General features: G+C 32.2%; 2 protein-coding genes across 2 annotated transcripts; one reads left to right on the top strand and one right to left on the bottom strand.

Annotated features, from left to right (window-relative positions):
- The first annotated feature begins 6499 nt into the window (after window positions 1-6499).
- LOC132052275 (probable folate-biopterin transporter 3) lies at window positions 6500-11125 on the top strand. Its single transcript, XM_059443742.1, has 5 exons — window positions 6500-6978; window positions 9081-9340; window positions 9652-9747; window positions 9822-9992; window positions 10173-11125. Exons 1-5 carry the CDS (start codon window positions 6618-6620, stop codon window positions 10782-10784), a joined length of 1500 nt encoding a protein of 499 aa, XP_059299725.1. The 5' UTR covers window positions 6500-6617; the 3' UTR covers window positions 10785-11125.
- A 510-nt stretch (window positions 11126-11635) lies between these two features.
- LOC132052274 (aspartyl protease family protein At5g10770-like) lies at window positions 11636-13919 on the bottom strand. Its single transcript, XM_059443741.1, has 2 exons — window positions 13573-13919; window positions 11636-13136 (listed from the first exon to the last, which is right to left on the bottom strand). The coding sequence occupies exons 1-2, from the start codon at window positions 13730-13732 to the stop codon at window positions 11866-11868; spliced, it is 1431 nt and encodes a 476-aa protein (XP_059299724.1). The 5' UTR covers window positions 13733-13919; the 3' UTR covers window positions 11636-11865.
- Between the last annotated feature and the right edge of the window lie 10005 nt (window positions 13920-23924).

Raw genomic sequence — 23924 nt, 5'->3', positions numbered from 1 at the left:
AATTTTAATTATTTTAAGTATAGAAATGTATGATTCCTTGTTTAACAGATTAAAAGGAAAAGACATGGATTGAAACAGAGGGAGTATTTAAAGTTGAAAATAGTTTTTTGTTTGTTTTCTTAATACTTTCTTTAATCTACCAAAATATATAGATATATATATTTCTACTATATTAGAAGAGTGAGTTGGATCGTCGTCCACTCACTCTTCTAATATAGTTAAAATAAAAAAATAAAAAATTAAGGTGGGGCCCACTTAGGAGACAATTGCTAAATAAAAAAAATTAAGGTAGATCCACGTGAAGAAGTAGGAGACAATTGCAAAATAAAAAAATAGGACATTTAAATAATGATAATAAGTTCAGAAAATGATAAAGGTACACTTAGAGAAAATTTAAAAAAGAGAAATTCATGAAAAAAGAAAGAACGATTTAATTCCTACTATATTAGAAGAGTGGGTTGGATGATCGTCCACCCCACTCTTCTAATATAGTTAAAATAAAAAATTAAGGTGGGGCCCACTTAGGAGACAATTACAAAAAAAAAAAAATGACATTTAAATAATGATAATAAGTTCAGAAAATAGTAAAGGTACGCTTAGAGAAAATTTAAAGAAGAGAAATTCATGAAAAAAGAAATAACGATTTAAATTGAACACAAAAACCGCTATAGAAGTCATAAAACCAAAAGATTTAAAACTTATACCTTTGGGTATAAGTTTAGACACGTACGTCTCACACAAATAATGAGGAATAACATCAAGAAGACGGAATATAAACGGTCAAGAATCGTATACACATATTTTCTTAAATGATGAAGTTGGTCTATATTTAAAAATTTAAGACTACAACAGATGCTAACACATGAAAGCGCTTTTCACTGTTGTTGTGTAGAAAGAGATGATGACATGAAACTCGATAGGAGAAGGTGTATTTTAAATCTTTCAATTGGAGAACCAAACCAGGAAAATCATATACGGGAGGAGGGGACTAAGTAAAATAATTTATTGATATTTTCAATTAATTGAATTATAATACTTTCTATAATAAAAATTTCATAATTATATTACTATAAGGTACTCTCTCTGTCCAATTTATGTGACATAGTTTGACTAGACACATAAGATCTTTGAAACTTGTAGTCTAAAACAAGTCATAGATATTTGTGTGGATTTAAATCATTTCATTAAAGGTAAAAGAGGAAGTTTCAAGTTAAATGATTTCTAAACATAAAAATATATCATTCTTTTTAAGACAGACTAACAAAAAAGCGTGGTACTATTTTTTGTGTTGGGCCTGTGCTAGCACGGGCTTTCATCATCTAGTATATATATAAAAACTCCTACTTTCTTTAAAGAGAAAAAGTTAGTGAAGGTATATGTTTGAGTCAAAATTCGTATTTTACCCAAATAGTTGAATTTGTTTTAAGGTTATTCACAGTTGGTAGTAATTTGATATAGATGTTAGAATTAACACATGCAAGTTATTTAAAGGTTAATAAAGAATACGTAAATAAAAGGAAAACGTAAACTTATGCCAATTGCAGATGAACAACAATGATGGATTTCTCCGTTCCCCAAAATGAATAATAACTTGATGATGAAAGAATAATGATAATGATAATAAGCAGAGAATAATCAATAATCGTCTATTTTTCAGTCAGTATTGGCTGCTTAGATATAGAAGTGAAAGTCCTATTTATAGGTATGTGGTCTTATCTCGTGTGCCCTTCCCGTTGTATGTATGTAACAACAATCATTAGTTGCTGAATTAATGATTGTCATTTAATTCCTTGTTTCTGGCCGTTAGAAATTGTTTTGCCATCACTGTATTAGTTCTATTTAATACGCAATCAAGAGGGTCTTGTGTGTTGTTTCCGTTGATGCTCTCTTCGTTGACCACATCATCGGTATCAGCTATCTTTTCGCAAATGCTTTGCTCGGTATTACCATCTAATTTCTCTACGGCATTGTATAAACTAACACATGTCGACTATATGTTGGTCCACTTGTTAGGTGCGATTTTTTACCTATTTAGTATAAAGAGAGAAAAATACACGAAAACAAAAAGAAATTGAAGCATGATCCTCGATGTCTCAATAAAAAGAATGGTTGTGCATGTGTTGTTCAATTTAGTATAATAAACTTTTGTTCAATATTATAAAAAGAATATGTAAATAAAATATACCTGGATATTGCGTAAATCTGAAGAATGGTAGTGCATGTGTTGTTCAATTCATATAACCTAATTATTGTATGTTGTAGTGTAAGTACTGCTTCAATTGTTATTTTTGGTTCCAGTGATTCTTTTGTATATATGATATTAATATGTAAATAAACTTTTGTTTAGTATTATATAGAAAATCTATAAATAAACTACACTTAAATATAACATAATAGATTAATATTTCATATATTAAAATATTTACAGTTACAAAAACTAACTTAATTTATCATCTTTGCATGTTTAGAGGATATTAAGTTAAGCTATTCTGTCAATGTAATAATATTTATTTCATAATTTAAACAAATATTGCATATATTTAAAGTCAATTATTTTCTTCTGTAATTGTTTTTATATATATTTATTGCTTGACGCGATATACACGTGCAATGCACGTAACGCTGAAACTAGTAATATGAAACAACGTAAATTATAAGAACAAAAATAAAGATTGAACAATTATAATATCTGAGAAAAGATTGACCTGCTTTTTTTGGTGTGGGAAGATCTGGACTACAAAATGCTAGAATTGGCCCAAGTGCTTTGGTTCCTGGGCCGCCCAGCTTGTTTCCAGGTACAGTGGTCCGACCATAACTGGACTGAGCCCGGATTGTATTACAAAGCATGCTACAGATTGGGGAAGTTACATAAATACAAGTAAATAAGTATAATATTTCATAATTTACAACTATTAACTAAATTACATAATCTACAATATATACTTTATATTTAGGGTATATGTATAATTTTATACCATAAATAAAAAAATGTTGCTATGAATAAAAGGCTAATAATAAGAAGTTTCATATATTAGTGATAATCAAATTACATACATATCAAAACACATTAATTACTCTTCTAAACATCCCAATAGACTCAACTAGCATTTTAATCCATAAAATAGTATACTATTGTTTATATGATATATATTATTCAATTTCTTGAACAAGTATATACATTCTTGTACTTATATATTATGTATATTTCAATATTATATACTATATATAATATTATTTTTTATGTATATTAACTAGTATATACTATATATAAATAATTTCTTATGTATATTAAACAAAAAGTATTTTATATTTATATATATATATATATATATATATATATATATATATATATATATATATATATATATATATATATATAAATATCCTTGACCACATACTTATTGTATATATTAGGCATCTATTGTTTATTATATTAAATATATATAAATATAAATTTAATTGAGTTAATTTTCCTATTTCATGGAAGAAAGAGAAAAAAATCGAATAGTAAATATGTGATGGCAGAAAGGAAGTCAAGTTTAATGGGATGGGGTGTCAAATAATTAAGATCCTATTTTATTGGTAATCCATAACTAATTATATTATTCTATCTATATATTGTATATTGTATACTTTATATGTTATTGTAATACTTGACCACATACTTATTGTATATATTAGGCATCTATTGTTCATTATATTAAATATATATATAAATATAAATTTAATTGAGTTAATTTTCCTATTTCATGGAAGAAAGAGAAAAAAATCGAATAGTAAATATGTGATGGCGAAAGGAAGTCAAGTTTAATGGGATGGGGTGTCAAATAATTAAGATCCTATTTTATTGGTAATCCATAACTAATTATATTATTCTATCTATATATTGTATATTGTATACTTTATATGTTATTGTAGATTTGTAGAGTACAATTGGTTGGCACACAGAGTAATATATCCATATATTAGGTATATCGTTATATTATATACTATATACAAAAATAATATTATTATATTATGTACTATATATAATATACAAACTTAAATATACTAATTTCTACTATTATATTCACAAATATTTTGTTATCATCTTTTCAGTTAAATATACCAATTTGAATATACCGTATACTTTTTAAGGTATATTTTCATGTACATTTCTTATACCATATTTTCATATACCATATCTTTTCATGTACTTTTCTTAATATTAATATATTCAAATAATTTCTTCTAGTCACAAAAAAATAATTGAATCATCATCAAGTGAAATTAAAAAAAGAAGAATAAAAAGGAGGAAACGAAAGAAAAAAAGTCTTTTTAAAACAGTAGATGGAATATGAGATTTGAAGTTGATTTTGTTATGTTTATTTGGAAAATTACATTCTAATGATTTTGAAAGAAAGAGAAAGTAAAAAGTGGATATGCATTAATGGTAGTAACTCCTAAAATTAAGTATTATTGATATTTTAGGGATGTAAAAAGTTGTATTTTTGTAATTAAGAAGTTAAAATTTTGAATAAGTTGTAGTTATGTAATTTTTGGAAAGTAGTTGTAATCTTTTTAATTAACATTTGAAAAAGTTGTATTTGTGTGACTTTTCATCCTTTTTTTTTTTTTTTTCGCGGATTGCCCTTCAAAGGCACTGGTCTTTAATTTTTGCCCCTCAAATTGGTGATCTTTAATTTTTGCCCTTCGCCTAATACCCCGAGATTCTGGTTCGAACCCCAGCTCTATAAAAAAAATAAATAAATTTGCAAGACAGAGGTTTGTAGCAAAATTAGGTTTATTCGGGCAAAAGTAAGGCTTTTACCCAAAATTAGGTCTTAAGGCAAACTTCTACCTTAAGGCCTAACTTTAGTCCTAAGCCTATTCGGGCAAAAGTTATGCCTTGGCAGAGGTTTGTAACAAAATAATAACCCCGCCTCCTCCGTCCAGGAGGTTTGCGACATGAATATATATTAAGCACATACATCGGACCAATGAGCATATGGTTTGGAATGAAAATGAGAAAGAGATCTAATATGGGCATTGTTAACTTTATGCACATGAATAGAAACAATGAGCAGGCAATTGTAAATAAAAAGGAAACAGGATCATATAGGCACTATCAATATGAAGAAAAAGTATGCAATTGGCAATGGAAACCAAAGCAGATCAAATGTAAGCACTATTAACTGTAACTTTTTTTTTGCTTTAATGCAAACCTCTACTTTAAAGGAGAGTTTTGCCTTATGGCTCAAGGCAAAACTCTGCCTTAAGATAGAGTTTGTAGTCAAACGTTGCCTTAAGGTAAAATTTTAAACTCTGCCGGAAGGTAGCAAAACTCTGCCTTGCGAATCTAAACTCTATCTTGCGATTTTTTTTTTAATTTTTAACTGAGAGGTGGTTCGAACTAGGAATCAAGAGGTTTTTAGCGAAGGGCAAAAATTAAAGACCACCAATTTGAGGGCCAAAAATTAAAGAACACCCCGAATAAGGGCAATCGTGCAAATTGCCCATTTCCCTTTGGTTTGGTTTAAGGATGCAAAGAGGCCTCAATTCTAAGAAAATTCTCACCAAAAGAAAGTAATTTAACTTTCGATTCTTAGAGGGGCTCTACAAATAGTTTTCTAGTAGATTTATCATTTTGTGTGTGTCAGTTGAACTGAGCCATAACAAATTTAATTAGGGTGTCCCAAATAGGCAAGGTTGAAGTAGATCTGAACAAGTCAATGCGGATTATGTGAGGAGACGCTTCATGGCTCGAGCAATTCATAGTTTAATTAGGTCGGCATTGGTTAGGTTAATTTGGACTAAAACAATGAAATCCCAATTTATGTGATATAATTTGATTAGACACAAGATTTAAGAATAAATGAAGACTTTTAAAATTTATGGTCTAAAACAAACTATATATATTTGTGTGGCTGTAGGGACTTAGTAGCTCAGTTGGTTGGTTACCTGAATTTTCACCTTGTTGGTGAGAGTTCGAATCCCACATTGTAATCTCCTCCCCATTTCCCCTTCCCCTACCCCTATGTAATAAAAACAAATATATATATATATATATCCCTATGTAATAAAAACAAATATATATATATATATATATATATATATATATATTTTATTGAGGGTAAAAGGAGTAATTTTAATTTAAATTATTTTAAATATAAAAATGTATTATTCTTTGTTTGACAGATTAAAAAAGAAAAGACATAGATTGAGACAGAGGGACTACTTAAAGTTGAAAAAAGTTTTTTTCTTTGTTTTCTTAATACTTTCTTTAATTTACCAAAACTCCTACTTTCTTTAAAGAGAAAAAGTTGGTGAAGGTATAAAGGAGAAAAATGCACGAAAACAAAAAGAAATTGAAGCATGATCCTCGATGTCTCAAATTAAAAAATGATTTAATTTATTTTGAAATGCTGGCTAAAATTTAAATAGGCGTTAAAGAAGTGGCCATTTTACCTATTTCACCCATTCACGTCAACACATCGATTTGCTTAATCACCTTATATCATCGTTATTTCCATTCCGTTTACTTGACTTCACCACTCTCCATTACCCAAATGTACACTATTCACTTCATCATATAATCACACTAAAATTTCAGATCTAACCACTTCTCTGATTGAAAAATGGCCCAAGAAAGTACACATTCATTTGATGGCCAGCTTCACAGAGACAAAAAACCAAAAGACAAAATCATTAGTCTAATTTTACGGCCATTTAATTGGCTAAAAAAGCTAAGTGAGGAGTTACACTGGAGTTTTGTATCATCTGTAGTTATTGTGTATGGAATTAATCAGGGATTAAGTTTAGGGCTAAGTAGAATTAGTACACAGTATTATATGAAAGATGAACAGAAATTACAACCATCTGAAGCTCAAGTTTATTTTGGAATTATTCAATTACCTTGGGTTGTTAAGCCTCTTTGGGGACTTTTAACTGATACACTTCCTATTTTAGGATATAGAAGGCCATACTTCATTCTTGGTGGTAAGTGAGTGATTTGTGAATGGAATTTGTTTAATTTTTAGCTTAAATAAGTCTAATTATGTGCTTTATGCTTACATAGTGTATGTACTTGTGGACTGTAATAGACTGCATAGTGGATTATGCCAGCTGGTGCTTTCATTTAGAAGAGATGCAATTATGGCTAAAGCATGATTAATTTTCAATATTTTCAGTTATGTTTGTATTTTTTTTTTTCATGTTCTTTGTTACATGTTTCTTGAAATTAATCTTCACTTTAAGTTTGGACCATCCATTTTTTTTTTTTAAAACCCTTTTCAAGATTTGAGTTTTGAACACTTGAGTATGTTTGCGTGGATAAAGGGTTCTGGATCACTGAATAATCACATTTTAATTTGAATATGTTTTTCTCAATTCTGTTTCTTGTTTATGAAGTCAACTATGATTTTTTCCTTTGTAAAGCAGTGATAATATGATAACACTGAAGTGTATTTTACCATTAAGCATTAGTAAAACCATCAACTTAAGATCAAGCGTGAGGATCAGCTGAAATTCCTTATGTTCTTGGGGCTTCTTATGGCGATAAAGCTATATTTGACCTCTGAATCATTTATTAAAGCTATTAGGGCCCGTTTGGCTTAGCTTGTAAGTTGCTGAAAATAGCTTATAAGCTGTTTTCAGCTTTTTTGAATGTTTGGCTGGCCAGTTTATAAGCTATTTTGTGCTTAAAATAAGCCCAAAAAAATAAGTTCGCCCCTTTGGCTTAGCTTAAAAAAAGCAGCTTATAAGCTGAAAACTTTTTTTAAGCCCATCCAAACAGGCTCTTAATCTGCATTTCAAATATGAGTTGACACATAGAATAAAAAAGATGAATTGATAAGTCTTTGGTCTTCATTTGTTAAATGTTCTGCATCTGTGATGCACCAGGGAGCTCCAATCTTGTCCTGAACTGCCATCATTTTGATAATATGAGTTGTTCATACTAACTGTACAATGTAATCATAGTGAGAGCCGAGAGGTACTTATTCAATTTATCTGGAAGCCATGGTAGTTACACTTCTCATTACCTAATGTTGAAGTGTACGACTATCACATCCAAAAGTTTAAGCTGTTAGAGTGAGCACACTTTATTTTCAAGTAGAAAACATTAACAATGGAAAGCGGAAGTGAAGTCATTGGCTCATGGCTCAAAGTAGGTCAAATCCTTGTCAAGAGTTATTCTCCTCTCTTTCTTCTACACCACTTTTTCTTAATTGATTTGTGAAAATTGGGTTAGGTTTTGGTTTTGTATAAGGGCAATGCTTCTAATACATTTGCAACTTGCAAATTAATATACCTCCCAAATACAAAATGCGGGTGATATAAGTACATATCAGGGTCTTTATATGCTTATCGGACATAAATAGACTTCAATAGCCATTACATTCTGCAACTTGAACACCGAATATATGCAAAGAGAGATATAAAGATATTTGGTATTTCTCCATCTGGTTTAGTTTACCGTAGAAAAGAGAGATATAAAGTTCCAAAATCTTCATTTTTCAGCTGAAGGGCTATGACCATCACTAAAATAGGTAGTGAGGTCCACCATTGAATTCTTTATTTGCTGTTTTATTTTCTCATCTATTATGCTATTAAAGAAAATCAGTTACATCATGTGTGGGTGGTGGTAAATTAGATTTTTCAAATGGTTGTATATGTTCATTAGATTTTTCAAATGGTTGTATATGTTCAATGCCTTCTTTTCCAGCAAAGCGGACTTGCTGCAGTGAATTGAGCTGGGAGAATGGGGAACCCTTAATTATGTGAAATCTCCAGAGCATGAAGGGAAACTACTCAAGTCATTGATCTAGTACATTATTGTCAGATTATGTAAAGCCAAGTGTGAAGGATGAAAATAATAAGCACAAAGAACCACATATATGTTTTTTGTATTATACGTGGAATCAGAAGAAAACATCAAAACACATCCTTTTTGCTTATTCTAATTTTTGCTAGCTCGACTTAATTTGAAGTAATTTATTTAACAACTTATTGAATTCAATAGTCTCCAACTTCCAGATGCTATGTAATTGAAATGGCAAACAGAAAATCATTCTTTTGACTTACCTCCCTTTGTTCTTTAGGTTTTATTGGTGTTGTCGCTATGATTAGTCTGTCAATCAACCAGAACTTACCCCTTGCATCTGCTTTGTTGTGCCTAATGGCTGGCAGTGCGGGAGTGGCAATAGCAGATGTGACTATTGATGCTTGTGTGACGGAGAACAGCATAAGCCATCCTTCTCTTGCCAGTGACATGCAAAGCTTGTGTGGTCTGAGCTCTTCTGTGGGGCAACTGATTGGGTTCGCAATCAGTGGGTTTTTGGTACATCTAATTGGATCGAAGGTTTGTTGACTGACTTCTTTATTAACTTTTTCTTCGTTCTGTGTGTACTATTATTTCGTCTTTTTGTTGAGGTTTGAAATTGATTAAATCATTCGTCAAGCCTGAGACTCCACATTAAACTTAGGGCAGTGCTGTTTCAATAAGATTTTATTACTTCCTGAATCATTTCGGCAACTTTGACTACTCTAGGTTACTTTTGGATCATACTGAACCATCCCGTTGCATGATTAGCTGACTGTTCAAATACCAGACACTGCTTTAATGTCGCTGGTATATTTCCTTGTTTACTGATAATCATGTTTCTCTGGCAGGGGGTATTTGGAATTTTAAGCATTCCTGCTGCACTGGTCATTTTAGTAGGAATGATGACTCGTGAAGCCCATGTACATAACAGTGCATATAAGCGTGTAAGTTGCTTTTGCTTACCTTAGAAACGTTTTATCTTTTGTATTTGTCTCATCTAAGTATGTTTCTGAGACAGGCAAGTCAAAAATTCTCGGATGCTGGTAAGGCTATGTGGATGGCACTGAAATGCGAGAATGTTTGGAGGCCATGTATATACATGTACATTTCTCTAGCGTTGAGCTTGCATATTCATGAGGGAATGTTTTACTGGTATACAGATGCAAAGGATGGACCATCTTTTTCAAAGGTATTTGTATTATATCTCTAGACAACCTATTGTTGACAACTTTGAAAGTGATTCAAGACGAAAGTGATTCAAGACCTTACTTCCAGCTCATTATTTGAAAATTGGTCATTATCTTCTTTTTGAGTTGGAAAAAACCATCTTAACACAAGAGTGTGAATTTTATTGCCATGGTCTGTGCAGGAGATGGTAGGGTCCATATCTTCTGTTGGTGCAGTGGGCTCTCTTCTTGGTGTTCTCCTCTACCAGAATGCGTTTAAAAACCATCCTTTTCGTGGTTTACTTTTCTGGACTCAGTTACTGTACGGTGCTTCGGGGCTGGTCGATTTAATATTGGTCTCACGTGTGAACTTAAAATTTGGTATCCCTGATTATGTTGTTGTTGTAAGCGATGCAGCATTCTCTCATCTGATTGGGCGTCTCAAATGGATGCCTCTCCTTGTACTCAGTTCAAAGCTTTGCCCTTCAGGCATTGAAGGAACTTTTTTCGCTTTGCTAATGTCAATCGATCATATTGGTATGCTCACAGCATCCTGGGGTGGAGGCCTTTTACTTCATGCCTTCAATGTTACAAGGACACAATTTGACAACCTTTGGATTGTGATAGCGATCCGGAGCATTTTAAGAATACTTCCTGTTTGCAGTCTATTTTTGATACCGAGCAGTGATCCAAACGCTTCTATCCTCCCATCCGAGATGTTGAAGAGTAAAAAGGGCGACGATATGTTGGACAATCAGAACATGGAAATGGCTTCTCTTGTGAGCAGTGTGGATCAGCATTTAGTGGATACATGAGCGCGAACTGTAAAACTAGGTAACTGTACTCCGGTGTGAAACTTCATGTGTTCTCCTGTGCTGCTGAATTTTGTATGCAGCACGACAGAAATTATACTAGATGGATGATCAGCTTTCTGGTAAAAAAGAGAGTTGAGCTGACTGAGCCAAGTTATTCATCCGGTGAGGCTTAGATTTCTTGTATACTTGTATTCCTTCATAACACTTCAGGAAAGATGACCTTCTGAATTTATATGTACTAGTAGCTGTAATTTCTTGGAATCTTTCTGCTAGTACAGTTGGCTTTGTTCTTGCTGTTATAGAGAGGACAGAAGGAATCTTTTTGTCCCTGGTGGGCTTGAGATTGACCATTAGTTCTTTGTACTTTAAAAGGGGAAAGGTATCATTTTCTTCCCACAGCCTAAGGGCCATGTACTCAGAAAACAAAAGAAAAAAAGAAAGGACAACTGGCTCGGTTGTCGAGACATTCCAGTGTGGATAATGCATGTTGTTATATGCTTGTAAGCTGTAGAGAGAATGCCAAATTGTTACTTAATTCCTCTGCATAATATTATTGGAGTTTACGGGATGATTAAGCATCAAACATTTCTGAAGCAAACAAAAAAAAAGTCCCATCTTTTGGTCAGTAGAACTAGTATTGTACGCTATAAAGATGTCTTGGCAACAAAAATTCTAATTATAAAAGCATATTATATGACTTTACAACAATTACTTAAAGGAAGCTATAAATCTTATAGTTGCACTGAAATGTGTTAAAACCTGTTTCTATAAGGAAAAGTTTCAAAACAAGTCTGAATTTTACCTTTTAAAATCTTGTGTAACTATTGTTTTCATGTTTAGAGGAAGGAACATTATATGGGGACCAATATATAATGGGGTTGATCTCCAGTCTACATTACAAAAGTTGATAGGAAATACAACAATTGAACAGTTTTGATAATAGCAACTTGCATTCATAATATTCTATATCTTCCTCCAGAATGGAAGGTCTACTTTTTCTCTACATTCAGAAAAATAGTCCTCTAGATTTTCTTGCCAGCGAGTGACATTATTGGCTTCCTTTGTCTTATTTGCGTGAAACTCAGAAACTACACCTTTCTTTTGCAAATCCAACTCGTGACTGCTTTATGTCGTATATGACCCTAGTGTTCTTCTGCTGATAATTTCCAATAATTCCAATCTCATCATCATATTGGAGGCTTGATATAGCCAAACAGACCTGTGATGCATCACTCTTTACGAAATAAAGAACTCCAGTAACATCCACTTCAATCTCAGCACCTCCTTCAAATTGCATTTTAACAGTAGGAATGTTCACTTCTTCATATGCAGACAGGTCAAAACAAGTATCAAGAATTGAAAATCCTGGTTTTATAGGGTACCCTGAAAATTGTTTCAAGAACTCTGCCTTCACAGCCTTGTATATTGTTGGAGGCAGCCTTGTTATAACTGTACCAGAATCAATCATAATTCCACTTTTGCCAAAGCTTGAACCTTGAATAGACACCCCACCGATACCAATCCCGGTTATATTAAGAAAATAGAAGCTAAAAAGCTGTGGATTAGCAACCATTCTAGTGTAGGAAATAGGTGTAGCATTCTTGAAAATTGAAGTGTCACTATCACCCCCTAATACTAATGAGCCAGAGGACTTTGTTCCAGTTGAAGGCAAACAATATGAGAAAACACCACCAAAAATCCCAGATGTTTGTGAAATCAAAGAAAGGTTACTTCTTCCAAGTCCCATAAGCCCTGAAGCTAAACCAAACAGACCTTTATTGTTCCTGCCACAACCAAAGACAAAATTCTCAACAGATGTACTTCCAAGAACCAAATGGTCTTGGCCAAGTTCACCTCGAGTGTACGATCCATCTCCATAGCTGACAACATAATTACACTCTTTTAAATCGGTCCCACATAATCCTGAATTTCCAGTTGCAGATTGAAGAGATTGACAAGTCGATGAGTTGCATGAAACTGATCGATAAGTAGGAGAAACAGAGGGGTTGAACAGAGGGTCTGGTTGAATGTAACATAATCTACAAGGTCGGCACTGGACCCATGTGAGATCACTTCCTGTGTCAACAATTACTGTCGCGTTTTGACCACCTAACGTTACTGTGACAATGTAATTTAGACTATGCAGTTTGACACCAGAAGTTATAGGAATTTGGGTTTGTGATGAAGTTTCAATTTTTCCAGAAATGATGTTTTTGATATCAGCTTGTATTGACCGAACTCGAATATCATCAGCTACCAGTTGTTTCTGAAGATTTCTGTTCATGTTGTCAATTGATCCGGAGCAGTAATCTTTGTGCTTCATTTCCAATATTGTTGCTCCATTTTCACTTCCTGAAAAAAAAAAATGCTTAACTGACAACACAGTTCAAATAGGTAATCCTATGAGTTATAGGTATGATAAACGACTAAGTATTACCGTTATACAGAGTTTTAAGAACCTAAAGCTTGGCTTGTATAGCAACATCACATATTGACGTGTTATAGAATCACACAGAAAACATTCTAAAGTCAATATTAGTGGTATTTTCAATAGTTTGTATTACACTCATAACTATCTTTAAGCCTGAGAGAAGAATAATTAAATTGGAATGGTGGGTGTTCAAGGTGACATATACTACTATATAAAAAGCATGGAAAGAAGCAAAGACTATTAGGAGATCCCCATAAAGTGTTGATAATATCAAAAGAGAAAACTAAATGTCCTCTAGTAATAAATTAATGATCAATGACTAGCTAGCTCTACAATCTTGTTTTTGCTAAGACTCACTTGAGTTTTGAGAATGACAACTTGGGTTGTTGTACTGCTGTGTCCTTTGAAGTCTTTTGAGTGGAAGAATTTGTTCCTTGTCTGCATTGCCAAATGCCCCATAAGTTGAAGTGAGCAGAATGAAAAGAAGAAGAAAAGTTGAATATGTCCAAAGAGACATTGTTTATTAAAGCTCACAACTTTTATGAAGATTGGAATTTGAAGGTACTTAGGAATGAAGAGAATGCAGGGGAAAGAAAATGGAAGAATGAGAAAAGAGGAGAGAGTGGAGTGTGGATGAGATTCTTAGGGGTTGGAATCAGGCATGAGAACAAAAGAGAGGCTGGCGATTAACGAGGTGGAATCAAGATTTGAAGTTTATGAGTTTTGAATTTATCATCGAACTCATAGCTTGTTCTAGTTATTGGGTTCATAATTAAATATTTATACATATTTAATGAATTTCCTAATATAAATATATGATCTAAGTAAAAATACTGGATTCGTTTTATCTCGTATCTAATATTGTAACTCCGCCCCTATCGCGAAGAGGACCCACAAATGCATGAAAAATTATTGGGAGTTCACGTGCATATACTCGGGAAGAGAAAGTTGATTGTGTAGTTGGACTATCTTTGGTTTGCTAAGACAAACAAAGATTAGAAGTACTCTCACTGTCCCTTCACGGAATCAACTGTGACAATACACAGTACCGAAGTGAAACAAGGGCTTTCTTCTGATTGAATGGAGGCACTGGAGTTTTGTAGAAAGAAAAAATAGGCAGTGGAGTTGGTGTTGTCAAGTTTGTCTATATGAAGCTTGCTTTAGTTTGTCCTTTTACTAATTACTACTCTCTCTTATTCATGTAATACACTTTTCTTTTTAGTCTGTTAAAAAAATGATACATTTGTATATTAAAAATAATGTAACTTAAAATTTTCCTTTTTACCCTTAATGAAATGAGTTAGAGCCACACATATATCCATGACTTGTTTTAGACTACAAGTCTCAAAACTTCGTGGCTAATCAAACTATATCACATAAATTAAGACGAAAGGATTACTTATTATATGTCCATACAGCCATACCACGTAGGCCAAATTCCTAGAGTCTAAATTATAGATAAGCTTTCTACTTTCCTCGTATATTAATAGGCAAAACGTGATTGTCGATGCCGGAATCAATCTCTTTTACTGTTTTACATGTCTTTTCTTTGTTTCTCATTCGTTAACGTCAATCTTTGGCTCAAGTATTAGTTGTTCTGGCAAATTGAATTTGCTTTAATGTTTTAGGAAAACAAGTTGAATTACTTATATTAGTACTTTTTTGAAAAGCTTCGCTTACTATTTCAAGTAGTTGAATACTTATTAATTAAGTGATACATGCAATGAGAGATAGAGGATAATTTGGAATTTAAGTGTAACTCGTACTATATGAGCTTCCATCATTTACAAGTTAGTGAATGATCAAAACCCAATATGTATTTAATTTATTTCCTCCCCTTTCCCTCTTTCCTCCTGATAACAGCCAGACTGCCACTCATACCGATGAGGATTTACAAGTTAATATTATGACATTCGAGTGCTTCAAAAGGTCAAATAACAAGCTAGAAGAACGGCGTGTTTAATTTAGCAGTAGTATGCATAGAAAACTACATTTGGCCTAAACTTGTTAACCGGTTCGAACCGGACCGGACCGGTAACCGGTTAACAAACCGGCCGGTTTCCGGTTTAAAAAACGGAACCGGCCACCGGTTCCAGTTTACCGGTTAAATAACCGAAACCGGACGGTTCCGATTCAAAAGTGTCCAAAACCTCTTTTTTGTTTTTGTTTTTTGTATAGTATATATATATTATAGTATTTATTAGTATATTGTAGGTATATTTTACATATGTTATATAAGTTTATAAGTAAAGTTTATATATTTACCGACTAATGAATACAAAGATATACGTATATATATATATATATTAAGTTATATGCTTAAGTTATACTACATATACCTAAAATATACTAAGAATATACTTATATATATCAATATACTTAGGTTATATAACTTATATATATATATATGTTTAAGTTATATATATACTATATTGACTTATAACTTATATATATATGTTTAAGTTATATGTATACTATATATACTTATATATTATAACTTAAGTTATTTATAGCTTAATTTTTTTCTAAGTTTATAAATTCGTATTTTATAAATTAAGTATATTTATATTATAAGTATATTCTTAGTATATTTTAGTTATTTTTCAAGTATATAACTTTCTAGTTTTTAATTTAAGTAGATGTATATTATAAGTATATTCTTAGTATATTTTAGGTATATTCCTAACTTAATATAAGTAAAAATATGAACACAAGTAAATAGAAGAAAGCTCAATGAGCCATATATTTTATTCATTCTTGGATAACATTTATTTGCAAGTTGTAATTTTTTTTAACTTGCAAATAATACATGAGTTGCAAAGAAATAATAGAATAATAAAATCACCAATTCTCAATCATTTGGCTAATTTCCCCTATATCATATTCGGCCATGGAGATATCTTCAAAGTCTTCCATTTGGTCCGCTCCACTTGCTATCGAATCTTCAATCTCTTCCTCTTCGCCTTCCACCGCTTCTAAGTTATGGTTGTGTCGCTCCGATCTAATCCAATCACGAAAGCACACTGGTACTTGCAAGCTAAATCCGGATAATGAGTGTCTATGGTCTCCAATTTATTGTCTTCCTTGGCTAAATGCACTCTCCGAAGCCACGGTTGATACTTGAACTGTAAGGATATCTCGAGCCATTCTTGAGAGTATCAGATGACTTGCCTTGTTTTCTTCCACCATGCTAAGACGTCCAAATTATCTAGTTCCTTGATATCCACATTTGGCTGCATCAAATAAAAGTGATATTCATCAAAGTTTGCATTACAAGAAGGAGTTGGATGTGAATGTAAAACTTTTAAATGCGACAAACCCGACAAGCCTTTTTTGCTACTTTGAGAAGTAGTAGGGCGTGGAGCAACGGGTGTAGCATGTTCTTCCAAATTAGAATAATGACTAAAAACTTTTCTAAACTCGGCATCAATAGCGAGGTCGGCTTCAGCTAAAGATGGTTCAACTCCCTCTTCAATTTCTAAAAATGTATAAGTTTGATTAACCAATGCTTTAGTATAAGACACTTTTAAACAAGGATTTAAAAGAGAACCCAATATAAATAAAGTTGGGATGGGAAAAAAATACTTCTTAAATTTTGTTGTCATATAAAAAATAGCCGCTTGATAACCGGATTTATGTTTATACTCTTGTAAAACTCTAGCTATTTCCGCTAAGTAGGCTAAAATTTCGGTTACCGTGGGATAGAATTGTTTAGAAAAAGCAAGAGTTGCATTATAAAAAATTTCTAAGAGTTCAACACATTCCTTAACATCTTCCCAATGCGTAAAATTTAACCAATCATCATTATTAATATTATATTTGTTGTGAACTTGTTGTATGGGAATCCTATCCTCATATGCTTGTTGTAGCATAATGTAAGTGTAGTTCCATCTAGTCTCAATTTCTACTTGAATTTTCCTAGGTCTAAGGTTATTTTCCACACAACAATTCTTAAAATCTCTCAGTCTTCTCCTATTAGCATTACAAAAAAGAAACGCAACCGTCTCTCTAACTTTTTGAATAGAATCGTCAAAACACACAAGACCATCTTTAACAATTAAGTTTAAAATGTGACAACTACATCTCACATGAAAAATATTTTTTAGCGGAGGGTTTAATTCTCTTTTTAAAAGACCAATCGCCTTTGTATTATTAGAAGCATTATCTAAAGCAATACAAAGTGTTTTTCTATAAATGTTAAAAAATCTCATAATAGTAGACGTTGAATCCGCTAAAATTTTTTCATCGTGACGACCTTTCCCTTCATCATATAAAAAAGCTATAATTCTTTTTTGCATAACCCAATTATCATCAACCCAATGACATGTAATAGGAAAAAAATCTAACTTGTTAAGACTAAGACCCAAATCAGCGATAAGAGAAACATTACAATTTAAAGAATTAAATACATGACGCAAATAAAATCTATATTTTTTATACAAATCTATAACATCCGCTTTACAAGTACTTCTAGGAATACCCTCAAATAACGGATTATAACAACGTTGAATATAAGTAACAAACCCCAAACCCGAAGGAAAGGAAAATGGTAAACAATCATAAGCTACCATTTTAGCTATTTCTACACGCTCTTTTTTCTTGTCATACTTAAAAAATTTACCGGTTCGTGGGTCTATCGTCATTTGAATACCCCCCACATTTGAACCCGTTTGCTCTCCCCAAACATCCATATGTTTCTTTCTCATATGACCATTTAGTGTACCCGTTCCACCATCCTTACTAATTCCTTGCCTAAAAGCAAATACTTGTTTACATATGTTACATTTAGCTGTTTGGCTTTCCTTATCCTTAGTCATAAAATTCCAAATTTTAGCGGTTGGCTTACGAGTTCTAGGCGGTTTATCTTGTGTATGTGATTATGCATGACCTGTATCTCCTATGGAATTTTCGGGGGCTTGTGTTTCATCATCATCATCAATTTCAATAAAAGTGTCGGTATAATGTTGTTGCATTGCCTCATGATCTAAAAGTGGATTATTTCTACCAACATCAATACCTAAATTAGGTGTTTCTTCCACAAATGTTTCCTCATTAAACCCACCCCGAACAATATCACTACTACCGGCACCACGTCTAATTCTCTTCGCCATTATTAAATAGAATTAATTTAAATTACACTCAAATAAATCACAAGAAAATAAATTGCAACAAATTAAATTGCGTAAATTAAATTGCGAAAAATAAAGATAGAGTTGAAACGAAGATACCAAATTGCCGGACTAATTTCCAACAAAGTGAAAGCGGTTAGAATTGCAAATCCACCAAAGCTACTTCGAATTGTTGCAAAATCACCAACTCCACCAACAATATTATAATTGCAAAATTAATAATTGAAACTCTAATAAGACTTTATAATATTTAATTGAGAGAAATTTAAAGTGGCTAATTGTTGCAAAGTAACTATAATTGAGAGATTGAGAGAAAGAGAAGAGTGAATTGGTGTGGATTAAAATGAAAATGGAGAGGGGTTTATATAGGGGTGGGGGATGGGTTAAAGTGTTAAAAAAATAGTTTGAGGGTTGGGGCGGGCCAAAATGTGGGCTTGGGACTGTTTGGCAACGGCCATTTTTGCAAAGGGACCGTTGGCCAACGGTCCAACTAAGCAGCCCAACGGCTACATTTTAATTATTATTTTTTAATTCGACCGGTTTTACCGGTTTAACCGGTCCGGTTCCGATTCCAAAAAAATTGAAACCGGACCGGTATTTAATAAACTGTTAACCGGAACCGGTTCCGGTTTTAACCGGTTAACGGAAACAAGTTGACGGGCTTAATTTGGCCCACCAATTCTCGCCCAAAAATTATGAAACAGCAAAATATTGTAAACTAGATGGTCAAATAAAGCAGAATAAAATAGCAAGTTGACAATACGTCACTGAAAGCGACTAACCTTTTAGTGGTCGTTGGGTACGTGGATCCCGATATTATAATCCCAGGATTATATCTAAAAGGTGGATAAAATAATTCCAAGATTAATGGGATGAGGTGGAATATCTCATCTTTAACGACGGGCTTCATTTTATACTTTGTTTGGTAGAAGGTATAAATTTATCCTGAGATAATTTTAGGGAAAATAACCTAATAATACTACTTAAGATAAAATATTACAAAACATAAGGATACTTTTCCTTATTTATAAAGTATACCAACAAAATTATAAAGTATATCAGATTTTGAAATCTTTATATATTATATAAACTGTAGTTTTCAAAAATGTTGAAAACTAATATATGTATGAAATGTGTATGAAATTTGCTCTATATCATTTAGATATATGCGGTACAATGTGTATGAAATGCGAATAAATTCGATATGCATTAGTGTATGAAATGTGTATGGAATCTGGTTTGTATCAATCAGAAAACTTAGTATACATATATACTTTCTAATAATCTATACATACTTTGATCAGATTTTATACAATTTATATGTATTTTATCATAATCAAAATATACACACAACTTTTACACATATTTCATACATAAAAATTATAACGAATTTATACCTATACATATTGCATACAAAAATTTATACATATTTATTTTTACGGTGTATAAACTTTGCATGGAATCTGGTTTGTATCAATTACAAATTTATTATACATATTTTCTCAAAATTTATACATACTTTGATTATATTTTATATAATTTAAATGTACTTTATCATAATCAAAATACATACGATTTTTATACATGTTTCATATATAAAAATTATAACAAATTTATACAGTTATAGATATTGCATACAAAATTATACATATATGTTTTCTGGTGTTTTTGTACATAAAAATTACCGATTAGAATGGACTTTTTGAGTAAAAGTTGGAGAAAATTAGGTAATAATATCTCTCAATTTTGAATGGGGAGAGAAAAGTGTATGAAATAAAAGAGCAAAAGTTGGAGAAAATCAGGGAACAATATCTCTTAATTTTGAATGGAGAGAGAAAAGTGGATAAAATAAGGAAAACAGTTTATTTAATGTGTTTTATTTACTTCTTTTTAATTTACCTGATTCGTATATATTTTGTAACAAATATATTGATATATTTTATAAACTGAAAAGTATCGTCATTTTTACGTAAGTATACCCACTTACTTTGTACATATATATTTTTTTCCCATAATTTTATACCTTCTACCAAACATGGTACAAAATTAATCTCAAAGTTAATGCTGGGATATCCCAAAGAAACTGCTAGGATTTGGTGAAAAATACACAAACTGTGTACTATGTGAATTAAGATATTTATTTTTTATATTCTTGAAATAAAATTTGCATATTTAGAATTACACTTATAATACTACATTTATGTGTTATCTTGTTAAATTGTTACCAAATCTTGTCGAAGTAACAGAATTTTCCCGTGTTCAGTTGTCCACAAGTTATATATGATGGAGACAATCTTCAACCTCCGATCTCGTTAATTTGTTCACAAATTTTGTCAAATTGGTAAGACGTGCCCATATTTTAGCGTAGAGACTGCTTTTAAATAAATTTCTTAAATGAAGACAAAACTTAAAATTTCAGCCAACAGAATGTGCTATTTGTGCAAATTTTCGGAAGACGTGCATTATATTGTAGGAATTTTTATTAATTGGGCCTACAAGGGCTTATCGTCCATGTTGTTTGAGAGGCTCGTCAATGTGAATGAACAGGGGCCTTTTGCACGATTGTCCTCCGTTGGGTGGTCTTTAATTTTTAGCCCTCAAATTGCTGATCTTTACTTTTTGTCCTTCTCCTAAAATACGTTCTGGGTTTGAACCCCGGCTTAGTCATAAAAATAAAATAAAACAATTGTAAGTAAAGACTATGCAAAAAGTCTGTCTTATGCGGCAGACTTTGCCTTATAAGACAAACTTTTAGTTATGTCTTAAGGAAAAGTATGCCTTATGCTGCAGACTTTGCCATAAGGCATAACTAAAAGTCTGTTGGAGACGACAAACTTTGCCTCATAAGACAGACTTTTAGTTATGTCTTAAGGCAAAATCTGTCGCATAAGGCAAACTTTTTACAAAGTCTTGCCTTGCGATTTTTTTTTTCTTTTTTTTCAGAGCGAAAGTTCGAATCCAGAACCTCGGGATATTTTCGGCCACCATTTTAAGTAAAGGACAAAAATTAAATACCCGCACAAAAGAGGACAATCCGCGCAAAAAAATGAATGAACAGAGTTCCACTTCCTTCTATACAACACATAAAAAATAGTATTGCAAGTAAATAAAAGGAAGACTTTGATTTAAATCTAGCTAAATCAGTGAAGGTAATGGCTTAGCAATTTAGAAGTTGCAATTCTACTCTATGTGCAAGATTCCGAAGTTCCCCTCCCCCTCTACATTTCTCACCCCTATTAGATGAGTTTAAATAAAGTATATTTTTATTGAAGATTCATATAATTCAGCTGATCTTGAGTTTGGATTGGAGTGGTGGAGCCATAAGATAGTTGCGGGTTTAGCACAACTTAGTAATTTTGACTCAAATTTTGTATGCAAGTTAAAAAATTCACAATGTGTACAAATAATATATCAAGAACACAATAAGCAAAACTAATTATGATCCAAAATTCATAAATTAAAAATCTTAGATCCACCTCTTATCGGAGGCATACTTAGGCCTCATTTGTTTGTACTTACTAGAGGTGTGAATCTTAATCATTCGCATCTCAGTCATTAAGTATGTTTATTTTTTAGGTCTGAATATTAACCATTCAGATCCAGTTCATTAAGTGCATTTATTTTGTCTCTTTTAAAAGCTCTTAATGGGTCTGAATAGGTCTGAATGACTCAAATCTGTAACAAAGTCTTAACACAATTCAGACTCTTGAATTTATTTATTTTCTAGCCAAAGTTTCACGCTGGTCTTCTTCCTTCGTGCAAAAACAATTTCACTCTTCCCTTTCCAACTATCAATCAACATCCAATTTCTTTTCCTCTTAAATTGTAAGGTTCTAAAATCTTTACCCACTTGATGATCTATTATTATTAAGCACTAGAAGAACATGAATATTTCTACAAAAGAAGGTTTAATTTATTTATACTATGTACTGGTAAATCTACATTAAATTAAAATGGGATTGAAAAAAAATCGAGGCGTGTAATATATTGAGAATACATATAAATCTTATATGAATAATATAAATATGATAGTTCGTCCATTTAAGGCTTGATGTCCGTGTAAGCTTCTTATTAATATATGTATGTCCACAATTATCAAAAGGTGTTTTCAAGGGATGATTGCATATGCAGTTTGACAAGGATTATGAAATGCATATGCACTTCCAGGTTAAAAATGATGATGAATGCATATGCAGTTCAATTTTTTTTTTTTTTTTTTTTTTTTTTTTTTTTTTAATTTTTAAAAAAAGGGAAAGCATATGCAAACAATTTCTCAAGAAAAACTAGTTCTCATCATTTAAAATTTCACGTTACCAGTTACATTGTTAGAATAATTTTTTATATTGATTTCAGATCGTTCAAAATATTTGTCAAAGATAAAATATACATTAATATCTTCGAAATATTATTTTCTGTCAAAAAATAATTTTATTTTGTCGTAATGAGATTTTTATAATATTTTATTGATCTAATGTTTAATTCCTAATTTTTTTTTGAATATTATACTGAATATGTTTAAAATGATCAATTATTCACATTAAGCTATTGAAAACAAACAATCTTAATCATTCAGTGTTCATATCCAGAGACAACATCTTAATATTTCAAATGTGTATTCAGATTCAGATGCCTAAAACTTAATGAACATCAGATGTGTATTCAGATTCAGACGTTTTAATCTTAATAAAAACAAATGGGGCCTTATTGTTGTCACGCCCCGAACCATGGCCTGGGCGAAACACGGCACTCGGTGCCATGCGTACGTGACCGAGCGAACCACATGGCTTGCCGAATCATCATAGGCGAGGCATACATGAGCGGAAATATAGCATGAACGTGATGAGCTTTTATAAAACATGAGATGTCATAATAATTTAATGAAACACTTGTTTAAATCATAAATGCGGAAATAACATGAGTTGAGCCAAAGATGGCTAAACACCTTGCATATCTAACATAACTAAACTGACTAGTCTATGAAACCTCTAATCATGAATCTTGGACCGGAAAACGTACTTGTCAGACAAGGCTCTCAAACATACCTTTAAATGCATGACTAGTAAAATAAAGATAACCGACTAAACCCCGAACAGATGGGGCTCACCAATGAGCCGATACGAGCAAATCTGCGAGCGTATGTCGCGTCCGCGTAAATACGTACTCGCATCGTGAAAACGCAACCCCCGGCAATAAAGGGGACGTCGCACGTTGAATGTCTTGGTATGTAAAGCAACCGAATGAAATAACATGGGACATAAAGTAATAAAGATAAGAAGCGAACGTGAAACCGAAACCAGTTATGAGCAGCACGAACATGAATACATATATAATATAAAGCATGAGTAAAAATATCATAAGTAGGGAGAGCAATAACTTATAACCGATACATGGTTCGGTGCTTGCGTCCCGCGTAGGAACACTCGATCCTTTGTGGAACATGAGATTTAATAAAATATGAAAGGATCCGGTCATTATGAGATATCGTCCGGACATGGGTGGAACGATCCTCATCCTACGGGTGGCTACGTAGTTTCGGGCTATACGAAGCCTTCCTCGGTAATTAAAACAACTCCAAAAAAC

Source organism: Lycium ferocissimum, chromosome 4 (genome assembly GCF_029784015.1).
Source record: "Lycium ferocissimum isolate CSIRO_LF1 chromosome 4, AGI_CSIRO_Lferr_CH_V1, whole genome shotgun sequence".
NCBI classification, from domain to species: Eukaryota; Viridiplantae; Streptophyta; class Magnoliopsida; order Solanales; family Solanaceae; genus Lycium; species Lycium ferocissimum.
Note: the sequence above shows the minus strand (reverse complement) of the source record. Positions and strands in the feature narration are given on the sequence as shown.